At 39.2% G+C, this 27,924-nt stretch overlaps 2 protein-coding genes across 3 annotated transcripts in view; both read left to right on the top strand.

The window, feature by feature from the left end:
- Positions 1–16,513, top strand: part of ITFG1 (integrin alpha FG-GAP repeat containing 1) — an 86,149-nt gene extending 69,636 nt beyond the window's left edge. Inside the window, exons 15-18 of one of the 2 annotated variants that reach the window (XM_054199154.1) lie at positions 8,050–8,174; positions 9,061–9,143; positions 10,819–10,936; positions 14,294–16,513. In XM_054199154.1, the coding sequence (XP_054055129.1) occupies positions 8,050–8,174; positions 9,061–9,143; positions 10,819–10,936; positions 14,294–14,353 (386 nt within the window). In that variant the 3' untranslated portion in view covers positions 14,354–16,513. The other variant, XM_054199156.1, reaches the window with a different exon arrangement.
- A 5,312-nt stretch (positions 16,514–21,825) lies between these two features.
- Positions 21,826–27,924, top strand: part of NETO2 (neuropilin and tolloid like 2) — a 33,039-nt gene continuing 26,940 nt past the window's right edge. The window contains exon 1 of the mRNA XM_054199306.1: positions 21,826–21,859. Coding sequence (XP_054055281.1) covers positions 21,826–21,859 — 34 coding nt within the window. The remainder of the gene's footprint in view (positions 21,860–27,924) is intronic.

Raw genomic sequence — 27,924 nt, forward strand, 5'->3', positions numbered from 1 at the left:
AACAGCTTCTTCAAATATTTAAGGAGTTTTATGCTTGAGATCAGATCAGGTCCAGGTGTAAATCTAGAAGTACGCAAACTCGAATTTAAGCCATGCTTTCTGATCCGCTTCCTGTGATCTGCCTTATCCACTCCCCATTTCTTTTGGAGTTGTCATTTTTAAGGAGACTCCACAGTTAAGTATGAGTGTCATCCTGGATTTTCAGCTCTATATCTGCATTTCTAGGCTTTTATTGGCTTCTAAGAAATTTCTAACATCATTCTGACACGGTGTTTTTCAGCTGAATCCAGGAAGCAACAATGCATAGCATAAAGTAGATTATAATATCTAAAGTTGAGCACAGAGTAAATTGAAGCTGTTCTTTGGGCACGGGAGGGGAAGGATAGACAACACGAATTTAGTAAAGCTAACCAAATGCAAGATGTTGGGCTTTGTGGGGTGTTTGTTGTGTGGTTGTGGTTTGGTTTGGTTTATTTTTCTTTTTAAACTTCAGCATCCTAAAAAAAATCATTGTTGATAATGAAATAGTAGCCCTACTAAACTTCCTTGGTTTGGAACAGAATTTTGCATAACAACTGATGCCAGTTAAATTACTGCAGATTGCATCTATACGGCTCTATTTTTTAACAGTTCTGACCTTGGCTAAAATGCAGACATGTCATTTTTGCAAGCTGAAGTGGGTCCCAATAAGGATCCTTTGTATTCTTGAGAAGGCTACCTACTTGATATATTTGGTTTCATTTCTTTTATTACTAATAACACAAACTGATTTTCTTAGAACTAATGTCCTTGTGGACCCAGAACAACATAAATAAGATCAGATACTTTAAATTTAATATGAAGCAGCTACTAATCTACTGAAATGTTTTCAGAAACTGCACAAGGATGGTTTCATATTATAGCACCAGCACAACACAAGCATTTTAAATTTGTTATTGCCTGGTCAAGGGCTGAGGAAGTCAAATGAGTGGGTAGTCCTGTAGTGGCTTCATACTATGAACACCAGGCTGCTTTTAGCCATCAGCATCTTTTTACCCTGGTTTTCCTTCTGATATCCCTTCCTGTTTCACCAAAACCCATCTTTTCTGTCTTCCTGCTTGCTTTCTCCCTCTTCTGTGTAACATCTGAACCCTCAGATACCTTGTCTTTCTCTCCTTTGTAGGAATTCCTGCCCTGAAGCCTGCCTCTCTGCGGGCAGGCAGACAGAGGGATAGGACTGGTAGCTCTGCATTGCCATAGCCACAGCAGTCCTGGCTGACTCCTTAGGGTGTTAACTAGTGGGGCATACCCAAAATATTTTTTCTATATTTTTGTGATGTACCACGTGTCTTTTAAGTACCTGATGAACCCTGCAAGCCAGGCCCAACCTGTCTGGAGCTTCAAGCTGATGTGTTGTTTCATGTTTTCGCGTCCACTTAAAATGGGAGAATATCTTGTGTGTTTCAGCCGGTGCTGTGGTCATCTTAATTTTCTCTCTTAAAGTAAAAATATACCGATGGACTTAGAGTTTGGAATAAACAGGCCCACAGTTGCAGTTTGTGTCTACCAAAAATATTAATCCTGTGGGCCAGGAACAACGGAACAATAAATGCTTAAGGTTTACTCAATGTCCATAAGTAGGAGTAATATTATCATATAAATAATATATGGATTGTCTTCTTGTATGAAAGTCATAATTTGTTTAAGCAACTGTATGACTGAAGCTGTATGGCCTGCTTGCCTTTGTAATTCTCATTTCAGAGCTCTTTCATTTTTCTGGTTTTGCTTGGTTTTCTTTTAAACCTTCCATGACAGAATGACCTTTGACATGCTGTTAAATTGTGCCCTTCTGTTTTTTTGAAATCTGCTTACTCTTCTCTGTTGTTGCATTGAGTTCTCATGCTGTTTAACTAAATTGGATTGTGAGGTGAACACAAATGTCTAGCAGCTATTATAGTAATGAATTGAAACATAAACGTTGCAATATGTACCAGAAAAATGCAAAATAAGCTTAATTTCAATAGCCATTTGACATTCCAGGATTTGTTACGTGGAATTCTACTATATAGGAAAGAGTGTATTCATGGAACAAGCAGGAGTCATTTAATAATTGAATCAATAGCTGGATTCTGCTGTGAAGGGTTTTCTGTTGCTGTAGGTGGGGATACCCTGCTAGTATGTTTTTCTATATAAATCTCTGTTTAGAAAACTTACTTGAACTTGTAACGTTGCATGCAATGTTAGCAAACTTCAAATATTTAGGCATTACAAATTAGACAACTTTCCCCTGCGCAGAGTTGCAATATCAGCAATATGATAATTTCATTGTTTGGGGATTTTTAAGACTTTTTAGTTTCTAGTTTTCCTTCTGTAATTTTATGGTGCAAGGTTATTCTTAATGAAAATGCATATTCTCACATAAACGCATCAGATTTTGAGTTCGGGCTTTCATAAGAAGTATCACAAGTGTTAGCAGTGGTGCAAGTAACAGGTATCAAAGTTGCAAGTGTGCATTTTCAATCCACTTTCCCCAGTTATTTCTGGAAGTCCAGAAAAAGTGGAGAGGTGAAATTGTGTACTGCAGGAATCTAAAATTTCTTATCTTGTGGATTAATGAAAAGAGACAAACAGCAAAGTCAGAAGAGGGAGACATCCTTAGCCCCTTAGAAAGCTGAAGTTGCCATTGCATAATTTTAAGTAGAAAGAGCTCTTTCTCCACTACTTTTTTTTCCCAATCAGCAACCTACAACCCCAAAGGCAGTAATAAGGGAACTGAAGTAAAGCTTTCAACTAAAGCCAAGGAAATCAAATTCTCCAACTTCCTACAAAGCTTTCAAGTTCGGAGTAGTTGGGTTTTGTTTTGGTTTTTCTTCTGAAAGCTGCTTTGTAAATTCCTATGCATATTACACAGGTATTTACTTCATTATTATAATTTATATTTTCCCTTTCTTTTGTGGGAAGTGGTTCTGGCATATTTTCAAACAAAATAAGGAGCTGTCAGCTTCAAAAGATGGGGAAACACTTTGGTGTGCAATGTAGCACAATACTGATAATGGGTGTAATGTAAATATCACTGTAGTGTTTCAACTGTGCAGCTTAAGTAAGTGATGCACGTCCACTGTGAAATTTTACCGAACTCTTGAACTGACTTTGTCTTATTCCAGCTGTTCCATGCATGTTGTTCACAGCTATGCAGCAATTTGTGCAGCTTCTGCATGTAGTTTTTTGGAATAACTTTCAGTTTTTGTAGTATGCATATGGGTATCTAATCTATAAGAAAGCCGTCATTCATGTGTTAGCCTCAATATTAACGTAGACGATGGTACAGAAGAATTTTGACGCAAGTCTGAGACTACAGGCTACAACTCAGATACTATGTTTTACACAATGAACTGGGGGGTTTTTTACCAGAAAAGCCGCCCATATTGTCAACAGGTACTAAGAATGTATGGCTAAAACAAAGCAACTCCTTGTTATATTTTCTAACTCTTACATTTTGGGCTTTTTTTGACAAGTTGATTCACACTTCACACAAATCTTCAGTTACTATTTTGGTGAGTGTATTAAAGCTTCTGATAAATGCATCATTTTGCAAATGAGAGGAAAATATAGCAACTGGAAGAAATAATGACATAACATTTTTATTTATGAAAATACATTTAGCTGTTCAGTCCTCTAATATATTGAATTTGAGGGACTTTTGGAAGCCAAAATAGTATTGTTTTGAATTAATCTGAATGGCTTTAATGGACTACTTAAAAGCAAATTATATTTTGTCAAGAAAAGCATAATATATAAAAAATTAAAAGAATGGCGCTTCAGGAGACCACGAGTTTGAAATCGGAGTTTCTGTTAGTCTTTTAACTCTGGATAGTGATCTTGTACGCTCTGCTCTATTATTGCACAAAATAAGCTTATTTAAACTGACTGAACAATATCAGTTTTGTGATTCTATTTATGTAGGTTCAGCTAGTCTGCTCATAAATCCAGTATTTCACATTATCAGTTCTGTTTAAAGAAACAAAAGAAAGCATTGCTTCCACATGTAAATGCAATCACCTTCCCTTCATAAAGTTAAATTGGCTTCATTTAAGCACTTATGCTGCACAGGTCTAGTCACCCTGCAATAAGCTGTTGAGGACATTGCAATTTAACCCAGGGTATATTGCACTACTCTTAAGCTTTCAGCAAGTTTACATCCATATAATGGAAACACCTTAATTCAGATATAAAAGAACAAGTACTGTATGTGTCATAGACGACACATCATTCTGTTTTTCAGAGAAGACTTTCAAAAGGTTAATGATATGTATTGCTTCAAATTTTATATGCCAGACTTCAAAAATAAGGAGATTGGTTCACAGCTGTTCAGAAGGATTTCTGAGTATCAAACTCTGTAAAACTTTGTAAGGTTTGGCTGCCCAACATCATTAGCTATTTCGTAAAAATTTGGTCTCTGTCAGGCTGAAACCACTGAAAACTATGTCTTAAAATGAGGTTTTTTACTCTGCCCAAGGTTTTTGAAGCAATAAACTTAGTGACTTATGGTTTAAAACAAAAATTTAAACAGCAGCACTTACATTGTAGCCCATGATATCTGGGTGCTTCCAAATAAGTTCTTTGAGACAAGAAGTATAAGGCAAAAGACATAGTGTTGAGTAGTCCTTAAAGTAGTATTAAAAAGTAATAACGTACAGCATGGACAGAAGTTGGTTTTTTTAATTCTTGTTTATAGTAACAGTTCTACTGATGAAGGAAAACAAGCCATGAAGCAACAGCCACTTTCTCCATCTTGCTTGCATAGGCTTCCAAAAGCTTAAAGAGCGATTTTAGTATAAGAAATAAATCCCACCTTTCTGCTTGAAGATGAAATGCTATGTTCAAATCTTCGTGCAATAAGCAGAAAACTGTTTACAATAGTATTACAACACAGCAAATAACTAGAGTTGCTACTTAAATTTGAAATACTTCCATGAGTAAATTAATTACCAGTGACAGAGAACTTCAGAAATTACAATAAACTGTTAACAGTACTCTCTGTAATTTCTCTTTTTTATCTTTAATCTTTGTTCAAGGTTTTTATGTTTCTCAGATGAACATTTGTCATTCCTAATTATTTGTTTATAATTCTAAGTGGAACATTTGAGTAACCATCAAACTTTTACAGAATTTATGATAGATATAGCTGGAATAAAGCAAGAAATAGTCTCATATTTGTAGTCAGCTTTAAAGTAAACTAGAACCTTCTATATGCTATCATCCCAAGTCCTGCCTAGCTCATATCTGTCAAATTTTAAAGGCAAATAAAGAAAAGGTATGTGCACATTTTCTGTCAGCTATGTAGAAGAAAACGTTCCTTTCTGACCTTTGCAAATGATCTATTTACATCCTGAAGCATAAGATTTCATTATCCTTATCTTAGTAGGCATAAGAACCAGTGTTAGTAGCCATGAAATTATTCAATGCTTTTAGGAATTCTAGTGCAGTATCTGACTCTCTAACCTCTTCAAGGCTGACTGCACACAGTGTATGACATTTTCTTTTATTTCCTTTAATTTAGTTGACATTCATTTCATTTGTACGATGAAAGAAAAAAGGAAGATCTCAGTTGCAGTCTCCTCATAATCCTAAATATTTCACTCAAAAGTCATTCTAAAAGCTTTTCAATTTTAAATATTACAGCAGCACCTTGGTTTTTTGGGAAAAGTCCTTCAGAATTCAGCAATAGTGAAGGAAATTGTTAAAGAAAATTCTTTATTATGTTACAGCATGATCAAGTAATACATACCTTGTTTGGGTTTATAACTGAGTCAAATTTAATAAACCTACCTTTGTTCCTTGCTACTTTTATATTGGCAACCAGTGCTTTCAGATATTATGTGCTTACTCTAACTTGGGAATTACTCAAATTTTAGATTTGAAAATTGAGACCTAGAGATTGAGCATTTTAGCCAACATCATGTAAGGGAAGTCAGTGACAAAGTGGGGACAGACTCAAATCCTATACTGTTATCTCAACTTACGAGCAAAATCCCTGTTCTTAGAGAAAAGCTTCTCAGATAATGCTGTCTGCCACAGATTCCATAATCTAGGAATTCACCTAACAATGTACACAGTACACCTCACCCTCACAACAGAGGACTGAAAGTACAAATCCTATTTAAATATTTCCACGTCTGCTTGCTCGTGACATGGTGCTGCATGGGGAAAAAATAAATCTAAAATATGCCTAATCTTTAAGAAAACTGTTACTGTTTCTTTTTGCTAATAGCATTTTAGCCTAATAAAAAGGTAACTGCATCAAGCTGATTTTTCAGATCTCATCTAAGTGTATTTAGTTGACATTTATGTTTCCTTTTTAAATAAAATTATCATGGTTCTAAAACTACAATAATACAGAATGTTTACCTCATGATTAAACAGGCCTGTTTCAAAACGTGCCGAACAGCATATGGCAAGCTTCTTCCTAAAAAGCTGCTGGAGGGTGGGGAGATTCAGGAAAATAGAACCATGAAGTAATCATTTTATTGAATAGGGGTTCAAAATTATCATTATCCAATATACAAAGTAGTTTGTCCTCCATAAGAGCATACAAAAACTGATGAGCTGCTTCTGAAAGTAGGTGTCATATCTTGGTAATCCCTTGGGGTAAGAGCTTTTATAATACTCTTGTACGGTCACTTTCCAGAGACTTCCCACTGGGATGACTGTTGTTGTATAATGGCAAATGCATGCTTGCACTTATCGGGCTCTCTCCAGGAGCTAAGAATGGGAGTTTGTTTCTGTTTTGTTTTGTTTTTTCTTGAAAGGATGTTTGGCTTTACCAAAAAAGTTGTGATGGTTGTTGTTTGGGAGCTTTTCCCCAGCTCTTTTTGCCGCAGCTGTGCAAGATGCGGTGCAGCTCGTGTGGCCAACAGCCAGCTGTCTGAAGCAAAATACTAACTTCCAGAATTGAGCCTTGGAAGAAAGTGTGGAGAGGTAGAAAGGAGTTGGCTGTAAATTCATTACAAAATGTGAATTCATGTTCTTTAATTCACATTCTGTTACGTTTTGTCACTTGACTTATACAATTTCAGGCATAATCTGTCAGATGTTAAAGCAGAGAAAAATCTGACACTTAAAAAATACTGACTGTATATCATATCTCTGCGAAAAACTGTTTCAATTGATGACGTAAACCTCTTGTGGTTGTCAAGTATCCCTTGAACTCGTTTCTATTAATCTGGTGAAGGGCTGAATTCCCTGCAGTACTTAACAAGGTGCTGGTATCATTCCTGCTGTGTAACCAGATCACTTACTAAGAGGCTTTCTAGAGAATGAAGAAAGAATCTACGTAGGATCTGAATCCGTTTGCCAGAAATCAAAAGATTACAAGATCTTTATTTAAATGGAATAATCAGATACTTTGGAAATGGGATGTTTGTGAACCTTTTAATAGCTGCAACGCTTGTCTGTTTCCCTACTGCCTTTTCAAGAAACAAAGAATGTTATTTTTCCCCTACAGTCTCTCCTTTCATTATTTATAATTACATGCCCTCACTAGGGCCTGATTTACAACCACTGTAATCCTGTTTTCATTAAATCAATTTATTATTTAAGAATTTGTTCATGAGAGTTTACTTAGCACATTTTGTGATGTAAGAAAAACCAGTAGTTACTGATTAATACTAATAAGAATTAAAGTGAACCTTCACATGTTGAGTCTGAGCTTGTAAATCAATGAGGCAAAAGAATTGGCACTACTTATATCAAAATAAATGCAGATAGCTGATTTCTTCTCAACTTGTAATAAATAGTAGAGATTCAGTTTAACATAGAAACGGCGCTCAAAAGAATCGTCTTACCTATAAATCTAAAGCATTTAAGCTATTCTCCAAGAGAGTGCCCACAAATAGTTTGGAAATGTGGGACTGAGCCTTTAAGAATTAAATAATCATGCGGTTGGTTAAAACTCTTTAAAATTTTTTATTACTGACTCTGAAATGTGTATTTGTGTAGCAAATTGGTGGGTTTGAGGTTGGGTTTTTTTCCAAAATACTTACTGGGGCTTCATTGCTAATTTTATTTCAGCTGGACAGCTTAGCCAGTCAGCACATTTTGCTCTCCAGTTGCCATACAATGTGCTAGGCTTGGGACGTAGCGCTAATTTCCTTGACCATTTGTATGTTGGCATTCCTCGTCCTTCAGGAGAAAAGGTTAGTTGAGATTTAAGATTGTCAACCTAATATTTATGGTGTTACCTTTCCTAATAGAGTTTGGATGTAAATACTGCTAGGGACGCGCTTTTTTTCTTTTCAGAGGCAAGAATATCAAAGTAGTAAGTTTCAATAAAGAAAAGTTTGCCAAAAAGAACCTTTTATGCCTGTGTTTTGGGGGGTGTATAAGCTCTGAAGCTAACACTAAGACCAAAAGATGACTGAAGTTGTCTATAAATGTTAGCACAGGTATATAGTGCTTGTTTGTATGGTAAACGAGTATTCGATCTGATGGTCCCATTAGTATGGTCTCAGCTGTAAGACTCCTGGGGTTGGTCTGGCCAGCCTGTAAACTCACGTAATCCTTTCTGCCTCAGTGGTAAAACCATGGCCAGTACGATGGGAGGCAGACGTTACCGTGATTATCTAATCTTCAGGTGAAACATAAAAGTAGGGTCCTGACCATTTTCAGTCTTTAAAGATCAGATGGTACCACTTTAAAAAGTGAGGTATTTGAAGTAGCGTACTGGCCAAATTGTGGAGAATTGCTTTGCCTGCCTCCTTTATAGAATTGGTTCTTTTCTTCTTTCCGTATTATGTTGTTGCTTTGTACTTTTTAAGCAGATGCTGTGTTTCATGTCAGCAATAGTTATTTTGCTTTTTACTTTTTTGTTGTTTTTTTTTTTAAAGCACTTTGGAGCTTTCAGAATAAAAGGTTTATACAAACATAAGGGAATAATCACTTGTATTTAAAATAAAAAGAAAAGCAGCTGGGTGGTTGTTGGTTTTTTTTGTTTCTCTTCTTGTATATTTCAACAGAAAAATTCTTTGCTTCTAAGTATGTTGGTTTGTTAGTAATTGACATAGTCTTTGTTTTTTCTTTAAGTCCATAAGGAAACAAGAATGGACAGCCATCATACCAAACTCCCAGCTCATAGTCATCCCCTATCCTCATAATGTTCCTCGAAGGTAACTTCATCATTTTGACTTGCATGTCACAAAATTACATTAATTCAGAGTTTAAATTAGGCATTATGTGTAGGCTTTAAAATAGTCACTTGTATAGAAAGTAAATTTAAGAACGATGGCGGGTGTGGGGGGGTTAGTTCTATAGATGTAGTTGCCTCTGTGACTAGGCAGAATACTTCTCAGGTATTTACACAGACTCTTAGATAGTGCCTATAAACAATCAAAATCTATTACCAGCTCATACGATCAAAATGTATCCCCAGCTCAACTCCTGCAAATAATAACATATTTGCTAGATTTACCAACATTCTTTTTGACAAATTGCAAGCATAGTAATGATTGAAGCAAGCATTTTTGTTTCACCAAACATGCAATTTCTGTCTTGTTGCCTATAAAAGCTTTAGTTCAGCCCTTCTGAAGACAGTATCTGTTGCCACAGGTATGAATGTTTTTCTTTAAGTAAAGGGGAATGGGTTGGTTACTAAAGAGCTTGAACACTGAATTCACTTTGCAATTAAAATGTTTATCCCAGAAAGACAGCATGTTTCTCTCTTTGCTATTAGAGAAAACATTAGTCACATATTCCAGCTGCTTTTTGCCGCTTGGTCTACTAGTGAGGTCAGTTGCATTTATCATGCAGAAATGATTCTGACATCAGTTTCAGCAGTTAATTTTACTATAGGACAAATAACAGTTGAGAAGTGATGTGCCACTTGAGTTGCTAATTAACAACCACAGGAATAACATCTGCCAGATAAAGAAAATGTAGTTACAGTCTTGAGGTTATTTAAAGGTATGTGTTATGCAAAAAATATTCTGTCATCTTATTCTTAAACTATTTTTACTTCCCTATAAAGTAAGTTTATGGACACTGTAGAATAGGAGAGGGTAGAATCCCCAGAAGAAATCAGATTTCATAATAAACACTTCTTAATTTTTTTATTTTTTTTTTAATACGGATATGTTGTTTCCTGCGAGGCCTAAGTTTCCTGCCTCAGCCTAGAGCCTCCTGCTAAAGGCTTTCCCATGACAGGAAGCCTGGACTACAAAAAGGGTGTTAACTGAGCCACAGGACCCTGCAACATTCAAGGGATGTCTTCCAGAAGCCCTTAAAGTGCTTAATTTTTTTGCTCTGGCATTCTCGTGCCATAATCAACTGGTTCTGTTGCCTAGAACTGCAGTTGTCCCTGAGTAGACTTCAGACTGAGAGATGCCTAACCAGCTGGACCCCATGAGCCTGTCCAAAGAGGAGCTTCTCATGGGGAGGGAACAATCTGTCTTACAGGCTTATTTCCCCCTGCTTCTCCAGCTCCCCAAGCCCCAGGCAGTTTTGTGGAAGGTTTCCCTACAGATTTTACTCTGTTCTGGGCAGAGGCAAGAGCTAAATCTCTTAACGAGACAGAAGTCAATCCCTGAAGATACCCATAGCATTCCTGGAAAGTTAAATGGAAACTGAATTTAGACATGGCATTACCTGAAAATAATTATATTAAGCCATATATTTCCAAGTAAATACCATTAAGCTTCGGTCTCTAAGTATAGCCACTAGCTTCTGTAAACCAAGTTGTTACCTGTCGTTCAGTAGCAGGTTCTTTTTGTCTTTATAAGTGAAATCTGTTTTCTGCTTCCTAATGAAGGGTATTAATGTTTCCTTGGATTTTCTTCTTTTGTATAGCTGGAGTGCCAAGCTGTATCTGACCCCAAGTAACATTGTGCTGCTAACAGCTATAGCCTTAATTGGTGTCTGCGTTTTCATCCTGGCAATAATTGGCATATTACACTGGCAAGAAAAGGTAAGCTTAATTAACTAGATTCTTTTCTATATTTTCTATACTATTTAACACTTCCTAATATTTTACAGTCTTGTACATTGTTCTTTTTGAGTAGTTTTCTACAGTATTATTTCTGACACAGACTGCATTAATTCCCAAAAGGTGTTTATTATTAATTCAGTATTTACTGCAAGCTTAAAAATTGGCATTGTTTTTATTTAAGCTGTAAGATGCTTAAAAAGGCAAATGAAGAGCAATATGGATAAGTTTTTGCCATTAAGCTGTTATTCCCAGCTAAATGAGACGGTTTTATTTCATATCTAAGCTTTCTATTTTGCAGAGTTTTAAGGAGTACTATTTTGGAAAATGGAACATAAACTCAGTTTACTTATCTTGAGTTCTGCCGGTAATCTAAAAATAAGGAAAATGTCTCTCTTTCAGTATCTATCTTTGCTGATCGCACTGACATTAGCATTCAGGACTGTATACAGAGTCAATCGTGTGCATATTGGCTGCTTTGCTCTGTGTCTGAATTATACATGCAGTGTATAGAAATCCATTGATTTGAAGAAGCATTTTGAAAGGGGCCTTTCATGTCACAAAAGAAATGCGTTCCCATTTTTCTTAACTGTGCTCAGTTCCCAATCATATCCAACTGGCAGGATTGCCAATAAGTGCTACTACATACCCAAACCATAATCTTACCTGTCAAATAAAATTACTGCACATTTTGACATGCTAGAACTGTTTGTTATTTTGTGCTTGTGGAAATAAAATGACCTTGTTAAACATTCAGATAGGCTTTGCACATGCTTCATATTTAAATAAAACACAAAAGCAAAGAAATACAAAGTTTATGATGACTGTCCTTAGCATGTCCTACTGTACTAAGAAAGCATTGCTACCTGGTAGCTCAGAGTATGCACTGCCTGGGTTTAATTCTGTCTCCAACACATCTTAAGCAACAAGAGTAGCAGAAAAAATACTTGGACTTTGAGTTGGGGAGGGATTAAGTACGTGTAATTCCATCTGGAGAAATGGAGATTTAATGTCAAAGTTTAAAATAATTCTTCATATAATAATCCGTGTATTGTAATGTAAGGAAGCACTCAGCCCAGAGTGGGTGCTTTCTGAGCCACTTTAAACCCCATTAGGTATATATGAATGAAGTGGTGTATGGTTATATTATAAACTCATTTCCAACAGTTGCATCTTGCTCAAAATAGGCACAAATATTTGGATAAATTGTGTGTATTTTCAGACAACTGTATAAACACTTGTTAATTCCTATAATTTTCCAAGGCCCTCCAATTGATTTTTACCTCACCAATGTTTAGAAGAAATGGTTGAGGTACAGAACACATAATAATCTTGACCAAAGCTGTATTGTGCATCATTGACGTGACTGGGAGTTAAACTCCAAAGTTCCTTGTTTCTAAGCTTGTTCTTGGTTTACTGCCTCTTTTAGTAATCCTCTCATAAAAATAATGTTCTATCTAAATGCTATTTTCCCTTACAGATCTCTAGAATACCTAGAGAAAAAAAAAGGAAGGGGAAATATACTGGCAGTTACAATCTCTTCTCTTCCCCCAGAGGATATATATCTGTCTGTCAGCTGCAGTGTTTTATTCAGCAGTTAAAATAAACCATGTATTTTGACCTCTGCAGATAAGTAGTAGGAGGAGCCCTTTGTTGACAATAGTTCTTATACACTCATCTGCCAACCAAATATTATATTGTTTAAATAACTTTAGGGTTTATGGATAGTATGTTGCTCTGTCATGCCATAGAAATTTTGGATCTATTGGGGGGGGGGAAGCTTTTAAATCTGTTACTAGTTTATAGTTTCGATACATCAAATGGAAGAGAAATTGAGGAAGAATTTATACCATTATTCATCTTGCAACAATACAGTCTGCTACATTAGCTAAGGACCTTGATATTCCTGTATGCTGGTTCTTTATAACTTGCTTTGTGGTCTTGGGGGTAGTCATGTGAACACTACGCTGATGATAATACTGCTAGAGAAGTTTTGATGGATTCATCAGAGTATCGGTTACTGTCAAATTTGAAGTAGCAATTTTTTCAGGAAGCATACAAGAAATGGAGTGAAAATTGCTTTCTAAGTGAGAGTATAAAATTTTGTGCAATGTGACAAGCATTTCAATGTAGGAAAGAGTGTGCCACTCCCTTCTTCCCACCCTATTTCTGACATGCAGAATACTACTGACACTGATAAAGTTCCTGCCAAAAAGCCAGACTGATCCATCTTAAACTTCACTGACAGCTTTCCTGTTGCCACAAAATGCTGTAAAATCCATAGTTAATCCAATGGAGTTGCTATCATACATAAACACTGTGTGATGAAGAAATTTTTGGCCTCAAGCCAAAGCAGATGACAAACTTTCATGGCAGAACACATGCACTGATTTCTACCAAAATTGTCGTGTATATTTATCAACTGAGATATAAATCTGAATGCCCACACAACAGCACACTGTAAAGGCTTTTCTTCATTTTACTCATAGGAAAAAAAAAGTTAGGTATAAGCAAGCTAAAAAACATTTAAATCTGTTTTGCTAAATTCTCTTATGCTAGGATTTACACATACTGTCTGGCATGATAAAAACACTTTTCTAGAAAAGTTCACACTACAGGTTTAAAAATCCTTTAAGTGCTTTCATACTCTGTTACTGCTTTAGAACACAAGAGGAGGCTTGTGGGAGAGGACGTTTTACATATTACATGGATTATAGGTACAATTTAAATAGGCTCCTTTTTTCCAAGCACCATCCAAACTACTTTCTCAGCAGACCAATGTATATTCTGCATAAATAAGTAGAGAAGTGCATCCTACCTCACATTTTCATAATACAAACAAAAACATGGAACGTTTGTAGCCTACTTGATGCTGTTAATTGTTGGTTGAACTGCCATCTTTGTCTAAACTTGTATTTAACAGACAGTTTTAAAATGATTCTGGTTTTAAGTGTAACATATATGACATTTACAGTTAATCCAGAGGAATTTAATTCCAGAGGAATTTATAATGCAGACTAAATAAATGCATACTAAGAAACATTCTTTGTTTTTGAAGTATTCCTTTTTAAAAAGCATTATGAGAAATAATAGAAAATAATGGGTCACAAATACTAAAACAGCTGAGCATTAACAGCAGAAGCCAATTTTGAGTAGATTATTGCTATTTCAAACTGACATCATTTAAAAACTAATTATTGGGGCTTTTACTAAGCTTTTTTGCCTTTTGTCAAATGAGTGACTTGGAAAAAATCAACCATTCTCTAACATTTGACAACTCATTTCTGTAACAGTATTGCTCTAGATCCCACAAAGTGTTTTTTTATTATTATTTTTCAGAAAGCAGATGACAGAGAGAAGCGACAGGAGGCTCATCGGTTCCATTTTGATGCTATGTGACATGCCTTAATATTTATGAAGGAGCTACTACTCATTTGCTCAATTGAAATAGTAAATTATGATTTGTAAAATGATTACTGTGAAAATACTGCTGGTGTGCTATTTGTAAATGTTGCATTATCTGGTATTTATTTGGAAAGTATTAAAAATAGACCTGAATGTTTCACAAGGCCTTTCCGTTAATAGACTGTATATAATAGCATTTGGTCTTTATTTAACAGAACTGTAAATTTATTTTTCTTAGTAAAGGGATCATATTGCATGTACCATTGTTTACGTACCACCAATTCTTTAGTAATATTTGATAGAAAGAAAACTGTGTAAATAAAATCTAGCATTTCAGCGAGCAGAATACTTTGTACCACGTGAATTGGTCTTGTTGTTTATACATTCCTGGAAAAAATAACCTGCACTTCTGAAAGTTAAGCTCGAGCAATTTTTCAGATGACTTGATCATTAATTATTTTGGTTGTAACTAAATGGTGCTCAACCTAAAGTATTCTGTATTTTTCTTTGTTTAAATCCATATGTGCAATAGTTAAAGAATTTGCGAACTAAAAGGAACCTGCAATGTTAATGCTAGTTCAGTAGCTCATCATGGGATAGATGCAGTATTTATGTGTGTTAGTTCTAGAGAGAAGAAAACACATTAAAAAATTAAAATCATAAAAATTTATCAGCATTACATAAACTGCTTTTATAATTAAACTACAACAACATTTATTTTGGAAAGGCCTAAAGTCATGATGAAAGGAACTTTTTCTTTTTTTTTTTAATTATAGGAAGGGTATGGGATTTTTTTTGTTCAGTTTTGTTTTTAAAGAAGTTAAAACAACCATTTTGGAGTAGAAGGACAGTGGCGATTGACTCCCTAATATTTATTGCTAAGGGATGAGATATACAGAGATTAATTAAGATTAGACTAGGACACTCAGAATAAGCCATGTACATTACCTATGTACACGACTATGCCCAAATTTCATAAGGCTGTAGTAATCACATATGACAAGTCGCTCAACTTCATAGATTTAAAATGGCGATGAAGGTACAACTGCTCAGTGTACTTTGGATCCTGAAAGAGTCTCTAAAAATAATCACGCTTTTTTTTAATAGTTATTCCTTAGTGATATGAGTTTACATGATTAATTGTGCATTTAAATCTGTCGATTTGCATTCCTAATAAGTACTGTTTGCTAAACCAGAACACACTTTCTCAACAAACTACACAGTGTTGGACTTACAGGCAATCACCTCTGCACTAGGTATCTCCCTCTGGTCTGGCACTTGCCCTGTAGCCTGCTGCCCTGTAACGCTACCATTCTTGCCAATACAGGAACAGAAAAGAGAGAACAAGTACAAAGCTGAAATGATTGTGTCCACCCTGAATCACAGTTTGTTACCATGGCAGTGCTGAACAGTGACCCATTCATACAGCAGCACCGAGCCAAAAATCAGAAAAGTGCTGATAAGCGCTCTACGAAGCTGTGAAGTTCCACGAGATATTTCTAATACGAACTGATCAGATGCCAACAAAGGAGACTTTCATATTACATTACTGTTGTTATTCAGGATAGCATATTTCCTTAATGCACACCTTTAATATTTCTCTTAGACTGGCATGAAAAGGTAAGATTTTTTTAGATAAATATTTAATGCTGTTGGAGTTTTTAAACTCCTTTGATAGAATTTGCTCCCAGCAGCAAAAGTAATAACAGATTTCATAATTAAGAGGAAACCCAATTCAATATATTTTCCTGCCTTTTTCAGATGGTTGGAGAATAAGGCTAAATGCATAATGCCACTGTGGCAGCAAAGTTTTCTGTAGCCCTTTATCACAATATAATAAACATAGATTAGCCTCCTTATGTTTTTTTGAAAAACAATTAGGAAAGAAAGAACCTCATGCTGATATTTAAGCTGTTGTCAAGTTAACAAAACAATGAACTCTATATCTTTTGCTTTAAGGTATTTTGCATGCTCAATACTGCATCATTGCATCACTTTAGATACAATACATTATTGGCGCTTTAATAGCTTTCTTATAATAAAGTTTACCACAGGTTCTAACTACTCATAGCTTGGCTCACAACAGTATATGCATATTATTTTGAATTAAGGCATTAAATATTGTTAAACTTGTTGTCAAAGGTTTCATGTCGTACTTTGGTTTTCTATTCTATAAGCATCGAAAATATGTTTGACTAAGGTTATTACCGTTCTACCAGTAAGTTTAAGAAAGAAACATCAATTAGGAAGTGTAGTTCCAGGTGATGGTCACAGTAACTGAGAAGTGAGAAATAGTTCTAACTACATAAATTTTCAAAGCGCATCCACCATAACACAGCCCTGGTGAGAAATGCGCTTGGAAGGCTTCTTCAGTGTGAAATCTCACCTATATAAAAATACTGTTGACACGCCAGCTGACAGATGGCTGTTTAAATACCATCTTTCTTTGTTCTCATTTTCCATGAGAAGCTTTAAGATTGAATCTTCCTACCAGATTTATCATTAATGCACTATAATCCCCCCAAAAAAGAACCAACTTTTCTGCTGCAGATTAGTTGGCATATTCTATATCATGTGATATTCCTCCTATGATGAGGGCAGCTTTCTTAACAGACAGCTGTATTAAAAACCATTTGCTACAGTTAATTGAATAGTAATCACTATAAATGCACCAAGTCAATTCAGGACTTCTATGACTACTTTCAAATAAATAACACCTAAATAGAGCAGGAGACGTCAGTCCATAAGTTTCTACTACATTATAATAATCAGAGCTTAGTTTTGTTAAAGCATTAACCGTGCCAATTCTGAAGGTTTTAATAACCAAAAGAATTATTCTTTTAAATCCAGAAAATAAAATTATGCTTAAAATAATCTCAAACTTTGCAAATAAATAGTACTAATTCTAAAGGGATGGGCAAATTTTTGGATCAAAGACTGAGATGTGTGTCAAGAAATCAAGAGCAATAGAGATGTTAAATCTGAAATATTGTTATGCTGTTTCAATAGCCCTATTATCCATTCAATTTTTTTTTTTCATTTTGGCAACAGGATCTTTTTGTTGAGGCACGAGTAATATTGGCCTCAGCTGTCACTTTGAAAATAATCAGCCACACAGCGCTATTTTTATAATTAATTCCTGTCTTCAATGAAAAATGGGATCACATCTATGATACAATCCATAAAAACTGTAAAATATATGCTAACCTTATTCTGAAATTCCTGAATTTCTCAACTGAAGCTAGAAAAGTTTGTAGGTCTGTTCTAATACTCAATATAACTGTATTGCCTAGAAGACAGAGAAGTACACAGTAAGCTTTCTGAAAACCATCAGTATTCTTCATGACTATTTGAAAGTTTGCAGCGTTCTTAACTCAGTAGTAAATAACAAAGCCAATTACACATATTTATGTATGATTACGTTACCATATTGAGGCACTTGCACCTTCCATCATTTTCTAATTAGAAATTGTATATAATTAAGATTTATCAAATGCACCTAAATCCTATTGACAAACACAGGTACCAGAACAGTTAAAATGTAACTCCTAATTTCCTTTCATAATTATTCACTGTCGACATTTATATTTTTGCAGCCTCTTTTGAAAACAATATCTAAATAGCCTCAAACGTAGTAAAAAACTGCTGGTCTAGGGCTATTTATGATGTACAATCTGCTACTCAAAAGCAGCAAATAATTTAGGTAACACTAAAAACTTCTAGCAGAACAGCAAAACAAAGGAAGTTTTAAGGAAGAACTGTTGGGAGGAGGCAAAACCAGTTCTAATAATGGAAATGCAAGCCTTTTATTGCAGCAAAGCACCTGATTTAACTGTTCATCCAGGTATTTACCTACATCAAAGTGAGCAGTCCCATTGCCTTCTGTGAACTACTCCCATTCAAAAATAATCATGGTGACTCAAAAGAGCAGCAGAACCAATACACAACTGGTTGTCCAAAAGCTGTCTTCCACCTTTCTTAACTCCCAAACTCGAGTTAACTCCAGCTTATGGCTGGCCTAACGCCGTGTCACACCATTTTCTTCCCTGGAAACTAGTACTCCGCAGGCTTAGAAAATGGGAAGTGAAAATTTCTTCAGACTTGCCACTAGCTTACTACAAAATATTTTAAAGCACCGCCTATAACAAGAACTCTAGCAAGACGAACCGACAGGGATGTCCGTATGATAGATTTCTCTGAAAGCGGCAGTAAATGATGGCAGAATATGCCCCAAATCTACAAGTTGATGCTATTACCTGTGTCCCCCACACTGACAGCTTGGCGGAGCCCCGGGAAAAAAACAGGATGGAAAAGCTACTACACTTCCCCAAGCGTGTAATAGCTCAACCTTCTGATGGACAAACTAGAAGTTCAACTTTTCAGTTGAACTGACTGTAGCAGATTGGGTCTTTGCAATTACTACAAACTGATACTGAGCACAAGATATTACTAGGTTTTTCTCCTACTTCATTGGTGTAAGACAATTGACCACAAGTATTTTTCTTGAATGCAAATTCAGCTTGAGATCTGACAGTCAGGCTAGTTTGCTCATTTGTTATATCATCATAAGTAATAAAAATATCTGAGCCAAATTTTTCCATCCGCTACCCTGTGCATTCCAAAAAGAAGGAGAAAAAAAAAGCAACCCCCTGTCTCCTAACAATCTGCGCAACAGCATAGTCAATTTTAATTTTGTGCTTATGTACTTGCAGAGAGGATAAAAAACTGTGGATGATGCACAGATACACTAGAAAATATTAGTCTGATGATAGATATTTTCTTGAGATATTATAGTAAACATTTTTGTTAGTAAAGAAAAAAATGCAAAGTAGGTCCATCTAATGAGGACTTCTCTTTATATAGGAGTTTTCACAATAAAATCTAACATTTCATCACACCACTATAAAAACATGGTTAAGAGGTGAAGAGAGAAACTGCTTTATCCACTACTGGAATGCAGGAGCTATTTAACAATTCATGGAAAAACTACCCTTCGAGAAGGGCTGTATCATCTCTATTTAAAATTGAAAGGACAATTCGAGTAAGCGGAATAATATAATTATGTAACTTGGGGTTTTGCCAGAGCATCAAGCTTAATACTTCATCAAGCTTCTTAGGCCACTGAGATGGATCTTTAATACCCAGAAAAGCTCGGGACCCTTACTATAAGGTCTCGCCGGGTCTCCCCGGCGCCCCGTGGCCGAGCTAGAGCGCTAGGAGAGAGGGCGGGAGGGGAGCCGCCTCCCGCACCTCCCGCACCGCAGGGCTCCACGCTGGCTCGGCCCCCTGCTCCGCCGTCCCTCCTGCCTTAGTTCGCCATAACTGACAATCATATCGACTTGAAGAGCCTGAAATATTTAACCGATAATCTGAAGCAAGAGAATGACCTTTTCTAACGGGATGTGCTGACCTTTGAACATCGTAGAAAGAACTTAACGTTCAAACACACAGCTCTGAACCACAAAGAAATCAGAGCTTCGCCTCTCACAAACACGTTCGAGACTGTAGTGAGCGGCCCTCCTCCTTAAGCAGACAGAATCGCAAGTTGCAATTCTGCATCTAATTTACAGTTTGCAAAATCTAATGAGTCTATCGAGTAGGTTCCAAATTCCTTCCATAAAGTGCCTGAGCTCGAACAGCGGAGTTCCGCGTGCGGTACCGAGGTTCAGACTCGCACCATTGTGCACGACCGCGATGGGAAGAAGAGTTAAGCGGAGACCGTGACCTCCCGCACCCTGCGAGCGGGGCTGGAGGCGGCTCTCGGGCACGGGAATCCCGCCGCCGCCGCCGCGCCCGGCCCCGCAGCCCCCGCGGTGGACGGGCCGGGAGGGCTCCCACCGCCCCTGCCCGCCGCGTGAAGCTTGGCAACACGCTCCGCGCACCGATCTGAAAATCTCCTTGTTTCATTACTTCGGGATGCTAAGCAGAAGCTCTCAGCCTCACATAATCAGCAATGCTAGGGAAAAGACATCCTATATGAAATACCCTGAGATACTTGAACCCGCGTTGCCTGTGGGAGATTTGAAAAAATCTCTAATGGGCTTACATGTGTTGCTGTAATTTTACACGTCGTCTATCGGTACGGCAGCCTCTCGCGGCCATGCTCCCGGCTGTCCGGAACAGCAGCGGCTCTCGCCCTTACACACCTCCAACGCCAGCTCGGAGGTGTCCGGGAGGACGCGGAGCCCCGGCCCCCACCGGGTGCCCCCGTGGCGGGATCTGCCGGCCGGGGGCTCTCCCTGCCCGCCCTGCCCGGCGGAAAGCCCTTCTCCCGGGGGCCACAGTCATCCCCCCCCTCGACATCGCCACCTGCCCCCGCCTCGGGCCCTTTCCCTAAGTAACATCTCCCCTCACAAGCTAACCCGATGTGATGGATAACCAGAGGGATGGGAGCCAGGGCAGGCAGCAGGCTAAGTGCGCCTTTTTATTAACTTCTTGTAAAGTAATAGCTCCATTTTAGCTGTCACTCTTGTCAGACAACAGCCGCACAATAGCGTGTGATGGGCTCTTCCCGGCGCCTGAGCTGCAGGCAGCACACTGCAGCCAGGCAGGCAGCTGGGCACGCCGCACGGCTGGGGCCGCCCGGGCTCTCTGCCACCAGTGAGGGGGAGAAGGGGAGGATCAGAAGACGAAGGGGAGGACTGGCTTCCTTCTACCCCACCAGGACCACACTCACATCCCAAACAAAGGCGGGCAGCCGGGATTCAGGCTCACCCGAGCCGCCGTGTCCCGGAGAGAGGCCGAAGGCTCGCGCCCTCCGCTCCGGTCGCCGTGGACGCGTTCCGGGCGGCCAGCGCCGCCGGTCCCCTCTCGGCAGACGGGCAAATCCCGGCAGACGGGCGGGGAGGAAGGGGCCTGAGGCATGATGCACGGCGCGGGAGCGGGGCGGCGATGCCTCAACGGGGCCAATACCGGCTCCCCGTAGGGACGGGGCGAGGACGGCTGCTGCCCCTCCGCTACCGCCGCCCCCGCTCAGTTCCCGGCCGGGCGGGAGGAGCGCAGCCGCCCCGCCGGCTGCGGCTGCTTGCGGGGCTCCGTGGGGGGCGGGCACATGCGTACAAGCGGCTCATCCAGGCAAACACCCCTCACATCTTAAATGAGCTTCATTTGCCGACAGCCGCTTCAGTCGGGCTGGGAGCTGCTGGTTGCGCTCAGACCGCCTGACGGGGAGCCCCCCCCCCCCCCCCCCCACCCCCTACCCCGGGACAGGGGAGCCCCGACGGAGCCCGCCGCGCCCCGCTCTAGATGGGACTGAGCACGGCAGCGGCGGAGGCTCCGGGCTCGGGCGGCGGAGGCAGCTGAGCGCGCCCCGCGCGGGGGCGGCGGGCATGGCCGCGGGCGGGCGGGGGCCGGCCGAACCGTAGCCGCGGGCCACAGCGCCCTCGCGGGGGGCCGCCGCCGCGCCCGGCCGCGGCCATGGAGCGCCGGTGATCGCCGCCGTCGTCGCTGCGGCCCGCCGGGAGACAATGGCCCTGCACAAACTCTGCTCGGTGCTGGAAGGTAGGAGCCGCGGGCGGCACGGCGCCCTCCGCGGGAGAAGCCGCGGGAGAAGCCCCGGGAGAAGCCGGAGGGGAGACCGCGGTACCCCCGACTCTGCCCCAGCCGCCCTCCCACCGCCAGCGGAAACTTTGGTACGAGGGGCACGGGGGCTGCGCAGGGGGCGGCCGCCCCGCCGGTGCCGGGGCTGCTCCTCCCGGGCAGCTGCCGCCCCCCACGCCGCCCCAACGCACCGCTTCCCCGGCGGGCGGCTGGCGGGTCCCCAGCCCCGCTCTGCCCTGCTCCGCGCGAAAGCCAACGCTGCGGTGCCGGCTCCGGCTCGGGGCTGCGGGAGCACCTCGGTTTATGGCGGGGGGGGGGGAGGGCGGGGAGTGTCACAGCCTGGAGAAAGGTGGGTCACGGTGGCAGCGATCCTGCCGCGGTGCCCCGTGTATTCCTGAGACACACTGAGACTGGAGACCACGTTCCAGTCTTTTCACCGTAAAAATACCTTCTGCTTTCTGAACTCTGCTAACGAGCTGCCTGACAGTGATCGGGTTATTGCAGTTGCTGTCGGGAGCAAGATCCGTTTTCAGCAAGGTTTTAACCAAATCAGTCACCCGAGTCACACGCTGCTGCCTGGCAGGTATTCACCTGTGCGTCTCGTCCGCTTGAGGCTTTTAAATCTTGTTTCTAACTTCTTTAGGTTCAGAGGTAAACACAACTGAGGAAGGCTCCTCACCCCAGCATTTCTTTGTCTGTGGTGTTTAATTTATACACCTCGACAATGGGCAAGGGTTTCTGTTAGAAAATAAAGCTAGATATGGCAGTTAACCTTGTGCCTCGAGAGACTGTTTCAACACTGTATCTTTTTTAGCAATAGCAGACTTGAACCGTCAGGGATTTTTTAATTATTAAATTATTCCATTAGGAAATTCTGGAGCGTCTGCTTGCATTATTGAAGCCAACAAGGCATTACTGCAGAGTGGAGAACTGTTTCTGATATGCATTGATGTCCTCCCATGGTATGAAAGTTGTAAAGAAGTCTGTTTTAAATCCAGAATGTTTCCACAGCCTACAAAATCCCATGTTCCTGGCCTGAAGGACAGATATCTCGAGGGTTTAAATAAATATTTTTCATTTAGTAGCATAATAATTGAGAGACGGAAAATACTTGCTCTCAATAACTCTCTGTCTCCCTATATAGGTGCAAACCATCAGCTGAGTTTAGATAACATAGAAACATAAGGCTTACATGGGGGAGAAAAGGCATTTAGATTTTTTTTTCTACGTCCTCTTTAAGTAACATACTTAAATATCATAAACCAACATAAACCAACCATAAAATACAACTGACACTTCTACTTCTTAATTACTTTCTACATGCAAAGATTTAATTACATTTCAGAAATACGTGATTGCTGCAAATTTGACTATACAGGTTTTCTCCTGAACAGACCTCATGCCATTCTTTAACGATCACACCAGTGTACAGGTAAAAAGACCTTCTACAGGAAGTTTTTTGTACTATTCATAATCTATAAATTGCACAAAGCCATTACTCAATGAGCTGTTAGTATTCTAAATGCATCACTTGCCATGACTACAGAAACAACCTATCGTTGCTGAGCATCATACATTTCCTTTTATCTCTCTTCACTTGAAGTCTTCATATAGTCCGATTATTACATCTAATCACGAAGAAAAAAAGCATTCCTATAAATAGGCACATAGATTTAATCCCAAAAGGAAGCTGTTGGGAATAACATTCAAAGTAAGCCTCCGTACTTCACAAGTTGCATCTTAAATTCTGCATGGAAGCTCTACCTACAGTGGCAGTAATTTTTTTTTCTCTCCATACAAATAGCTTTATGTGCAGAACTGGGAGAGTTCTGCTAAACCATATATGAAGTACAGTGAAGCACAGTATATTGTGAAAAATCATGTATCTTTTAATTGTACTTAGAAACAGTTTAATCTTCTGTTCTTAACATGGAATGCAAATGGACATTCCTGTCATCCACAAAGGTTATATTTTTTGTCTGTATACCTCAGGGCAGAAGCGCGCCCATCACGCTCACTTTGTGGTAGTTCAGATTACACTATTAATCTATTACACTTGTTCTACGTTCTTCCTCAGCTATCAATAATAACGTCTCATTTAAATAAACATCTTAATATACTTCTTACTGCCTCTCTCCATAGCGTTCAGCAAAACTTTTAAAAGTCTCACACTGAATCCCATTGTCTCACGTTGATTATTTGCTCTCGCCCAGATCTGCCAGCCAGGAGTGCTGGGTGGAAGCGGTGATGGACCACAACAGCACTGAGGTTGCAATAGCTGCAGGTTTTGCTGAAGTGGAGCCCAGCCAATGCCCACCTGCTTTCTCAGTGGTGTATGTCACCTGTTGGAGGCCAAGGTGCTCGATGCGGTTTGGTTGTTGAAAGACAAAGCCCTTTCCTCCTGTCTTCAGTTCTTAATGAGATTTTAAACACCCTAGAATCATTCTTTAATCCTAGCACAGCTTGCAAAATGCAACTGCTCTACAACAATAAAGCATTATAACCCTCTGCTTCACAAGAGAGAAAAGAACTGCTTTCTTAATAAAGACATGTTCCTGTTATGCATTGGAAGTAAATATATCTATCTTGAATTTCCTCATATCTGCTATTCCCCCAAAATGTGTTTGCCAAGTGCTTGTTCCTATTCTTCAAATATGCTCACTCTTTCATTTCCATATGCTATTATTTGGTTAAAAAACCCCACAAACCCTAAGTGAAGTCCTGATGTACATTAGTTTTATATTATATTCGATTAACTTGAAAAGCCCAAAAAGAGAATTCTGTAGTTTCTATCCCAATAATTCCACAAGCAGCCAGGGCTAGAAACAAATTACTGCCACTTCTGGAAAGTCGACATTCCCAGCCTTCCAATGAGCTACAGAACTATTTCCAACTCTGGCAGGTTGCAAGAATGTGGCGTACTATGATTAACTTCCTGCCATTCTGCTCAGCCCCCTCATTTGCATTTTGGCATGATTTTAACAGCTAATTTCTCACAAACAAGTAGTGTTAGGAAGTAATGCTTCCTTCCACACAAAAGCTAGGAATTATGGCCTCCTGTTTCCAAAATCAAAAGGTGTAATAATGTCCCAAAAAGCTGAAAACAAGCAGAGAAAAAAGGTCATTTAAAAATCAGTTAATGATTTCACTAAAACCAAAAGCAAAGTACTGACTGTAGAGGCTACAGCAGCCCTAATGAAGGCACTATCAAGTGTGAATCAGAATTTAAATTTTTACTTAAAAATGGTATCCACTTGCACTCAAAAAAAGCTAAGCACCAAACAGCTTGCACCACTGAGCAGTTAAGCAGAAGTAACTCAAGTAACTAGAACAGGATTCAAAAAGCTGCTGTGTTATAAACAAGGAAAGTGTTTGGTGGTATGTCTTATGCCTTGCTATTAATACATACACAAACTTAATATCCAAAATGCATCACTCCCAGAGTAGCATAACTTGAAAATTAACTCCCTAGTTTTCCTAAGGCATAGTTGATGGTGACGGCTAATTTTTCTACAGAACAAATTGGTTATAATTACATTGATAATAACAGAAGAGTTCAATGTATGAATGAGGTATGCAGTTGTAGCCGGAGTACAGAATAACACTGGATTGAAACTAAAGGAGCTATTGAATTATGTATCCCTATCTAATGAAAAAGCTAAGATTTCCAGCACCTTCCCTAAGGTTTAATTCACAGAGAGAGATTAGACAGAAAAATTGCCCCCAAAATGAAACTTTATAAGCTATGCATCGTTTATGAACCTGTCAGAAATTTGAAATATAATTCATTGCAGGAATGGTGAAGAGAGCTGATAAACATCTGCAATTATACTGGAAATTGTGCATACTCTTGTACGTGTTGTTTACACACAAACCAGGTTACACACATAGGGATGGACACGCTTATCTGGACTGAAGCAAAATCTGAACCGTAGTGTCTTGGATACAGCTGGGCTTCTTGCACTGCAAACAAGCTTGCTGCTTTTCTGCCTTATATACTTCATTTTTTTAATTAATGAAGCACTTATAGCCTTGGACAACTTAAATGATTCTATGAAATAGCTTGCTACCTCTATTGATATTTGACTGACAACGGCCACCTCAAATACTGCAAGTGGTGGGGAAGCGTAAATTTTTCAATAAAAAATCAGCAGGTAACTTTTCATGAAAAAAAATCCACATTTCTTTTAGCTTATCTTTGTGCTCCACTCCATTTTCTGTTTTTACAAAGCTGACCCACTATGCAGCAGGAAAGGACTACCAATATGTTAACAAAACATTTCACAAAACCTCCTTTAGAATACAGTGAAATCCATGAGCACAGACAAGTCTCTTTTTAAGGGACTGAGAGTGAGAAGCTAGAAAAAAAAAATTATACTCTGTACACAAATTATTGTCAGACATGACAGAAGACAGCAGAACTTTTAATACTAATTTCATAATAGACATTCCTGAAAAGATTTCCACTGAAAAATACACTACATTGATAATAAAGAACGAGAGATTAAGAAGTTTGGTACAATCAGATCTATTTTTAAGTCAGAAGTATCACTATCCTAGTGTTCTAGGAATAAGTAATCTCTGGGAAAGATGTATTCAGAATAGTCATGTACAGCAGGATCAGTTCTGTCAGCTACAGGGAAACCGTCTGAACTTTTAAGTCAGTGTATATATTTTAATAAGATTTTTGGAACTCCTCATCAACATGGTTTGCACATGCAGCCTTCTCATCAGTCTCTTGCTACACACAGTTTGGAGATGAAAAAAGATCTTTCATATAAAAAGGAAAGATTCTATTTTAAAAATGAAAGATGCCATTCTTCTGGCAGAAGTTCTGCTGGCAGACATAGCTAGGAATGGATTATAAGTAACAGGAGCAACTAGTAAAATGAAGTAGCCCACAGCTGCTTATACATCTCTAATGGAGGAAGGGATCAGAAATGTTAAATGTTTTAAGCAAACCTGGAGGGGACTCTGTCAGTCCATCCAAGCGTGAATTGTTCTGCAGAGGATTTTGATCAAAGGGACGTGGGAGAACTGCATCTACTTCCTGAATCAGTTAACCTGGTTTTTCTGCAGAGATGTGGGCTCCCAATTTGTTTCTTTGGCAATCTTAAAGAGAGGAATCCCTACTGGAAACAGCTGGAGTGAGATGAAACTGTTATATCTGAGAATAGACTTGAGTGCGTGCAGATATCCTGCTGGCATGCTAATGGCTAACAAAATTTGGATCTTAGAAAGGTGCTGGAGTCACTGTTAATAGCTGGTGAAGCCCACTTCTGCTATCAGGCTTTGTGAGGAGGACTAAAAATGGGCTGGCAGCTCCACTAGCATGCTCTGGGTAAGATTTACAAACAGCTACAATATGTCTTGCCTGATGCATACCTTCATCTCTGTTACTTCATTCTGTGGCAATCTTGCAGTATATTCCAATATGAGGAAATCACCGGAGCTGTTAATAGGCTAAGTTATAGGCACCCACCTTAACTACTCTTTGATACTCCTTTTACCAGTCTGCAGATGTCCTGTTGAGACCACAAGAGATTAGGGAATATATACAGACTATGAATAATAATAGCATGTGGGATTCAAAAACTGCTGTGTTTTCATCCTTAGCAATAGAATTGTTTTCCTAAAAAAGCAGCAACAGATGCAATCCAGTATTCCTTTTATCAATTAGCAAATGTCACCAAATGCTAGGAAGAGAGAAAAATCTAATTCCCTGGAATTTACAGTTTGTGTTTCTGAGCTAAAAATGGCTTGAATCAGAAATGCACTTAATTAGCTTTCTGAAGGAAAAGGAGGTGACCAGACAGAATTACATAAAGTTGGGTGTCTCTTTTCCTTCCCCCACTTTACCTTGTCTTTCTAAGTTGCAGAAGTTCCTTACAAGAAGATCAGTCAATCACTTTGAATTTGTGCAGCATCTAACATCAGGGGACCCTACACTTGATCGGCGTCCTTAAAAGCAACCAACACACGTATAAGTGATTTATGTTGTATATATAATCTTGGCCAGAGAATAA

This window comes from Rissa tridactyla, chromosome 4 (assembly GCF_028500815.1).
Source record: "Rissa tridactyla isolate bRisTri1 chromosome 4, bRisTri1.patW.cur.20221130, whole genome shotgun sequence".
Lineage (NCBI taxonomy): Eukaryota > Metazoa > Chordata > Aves > Charadriiformes > Laridae > Rissa > Rissa tridactyla.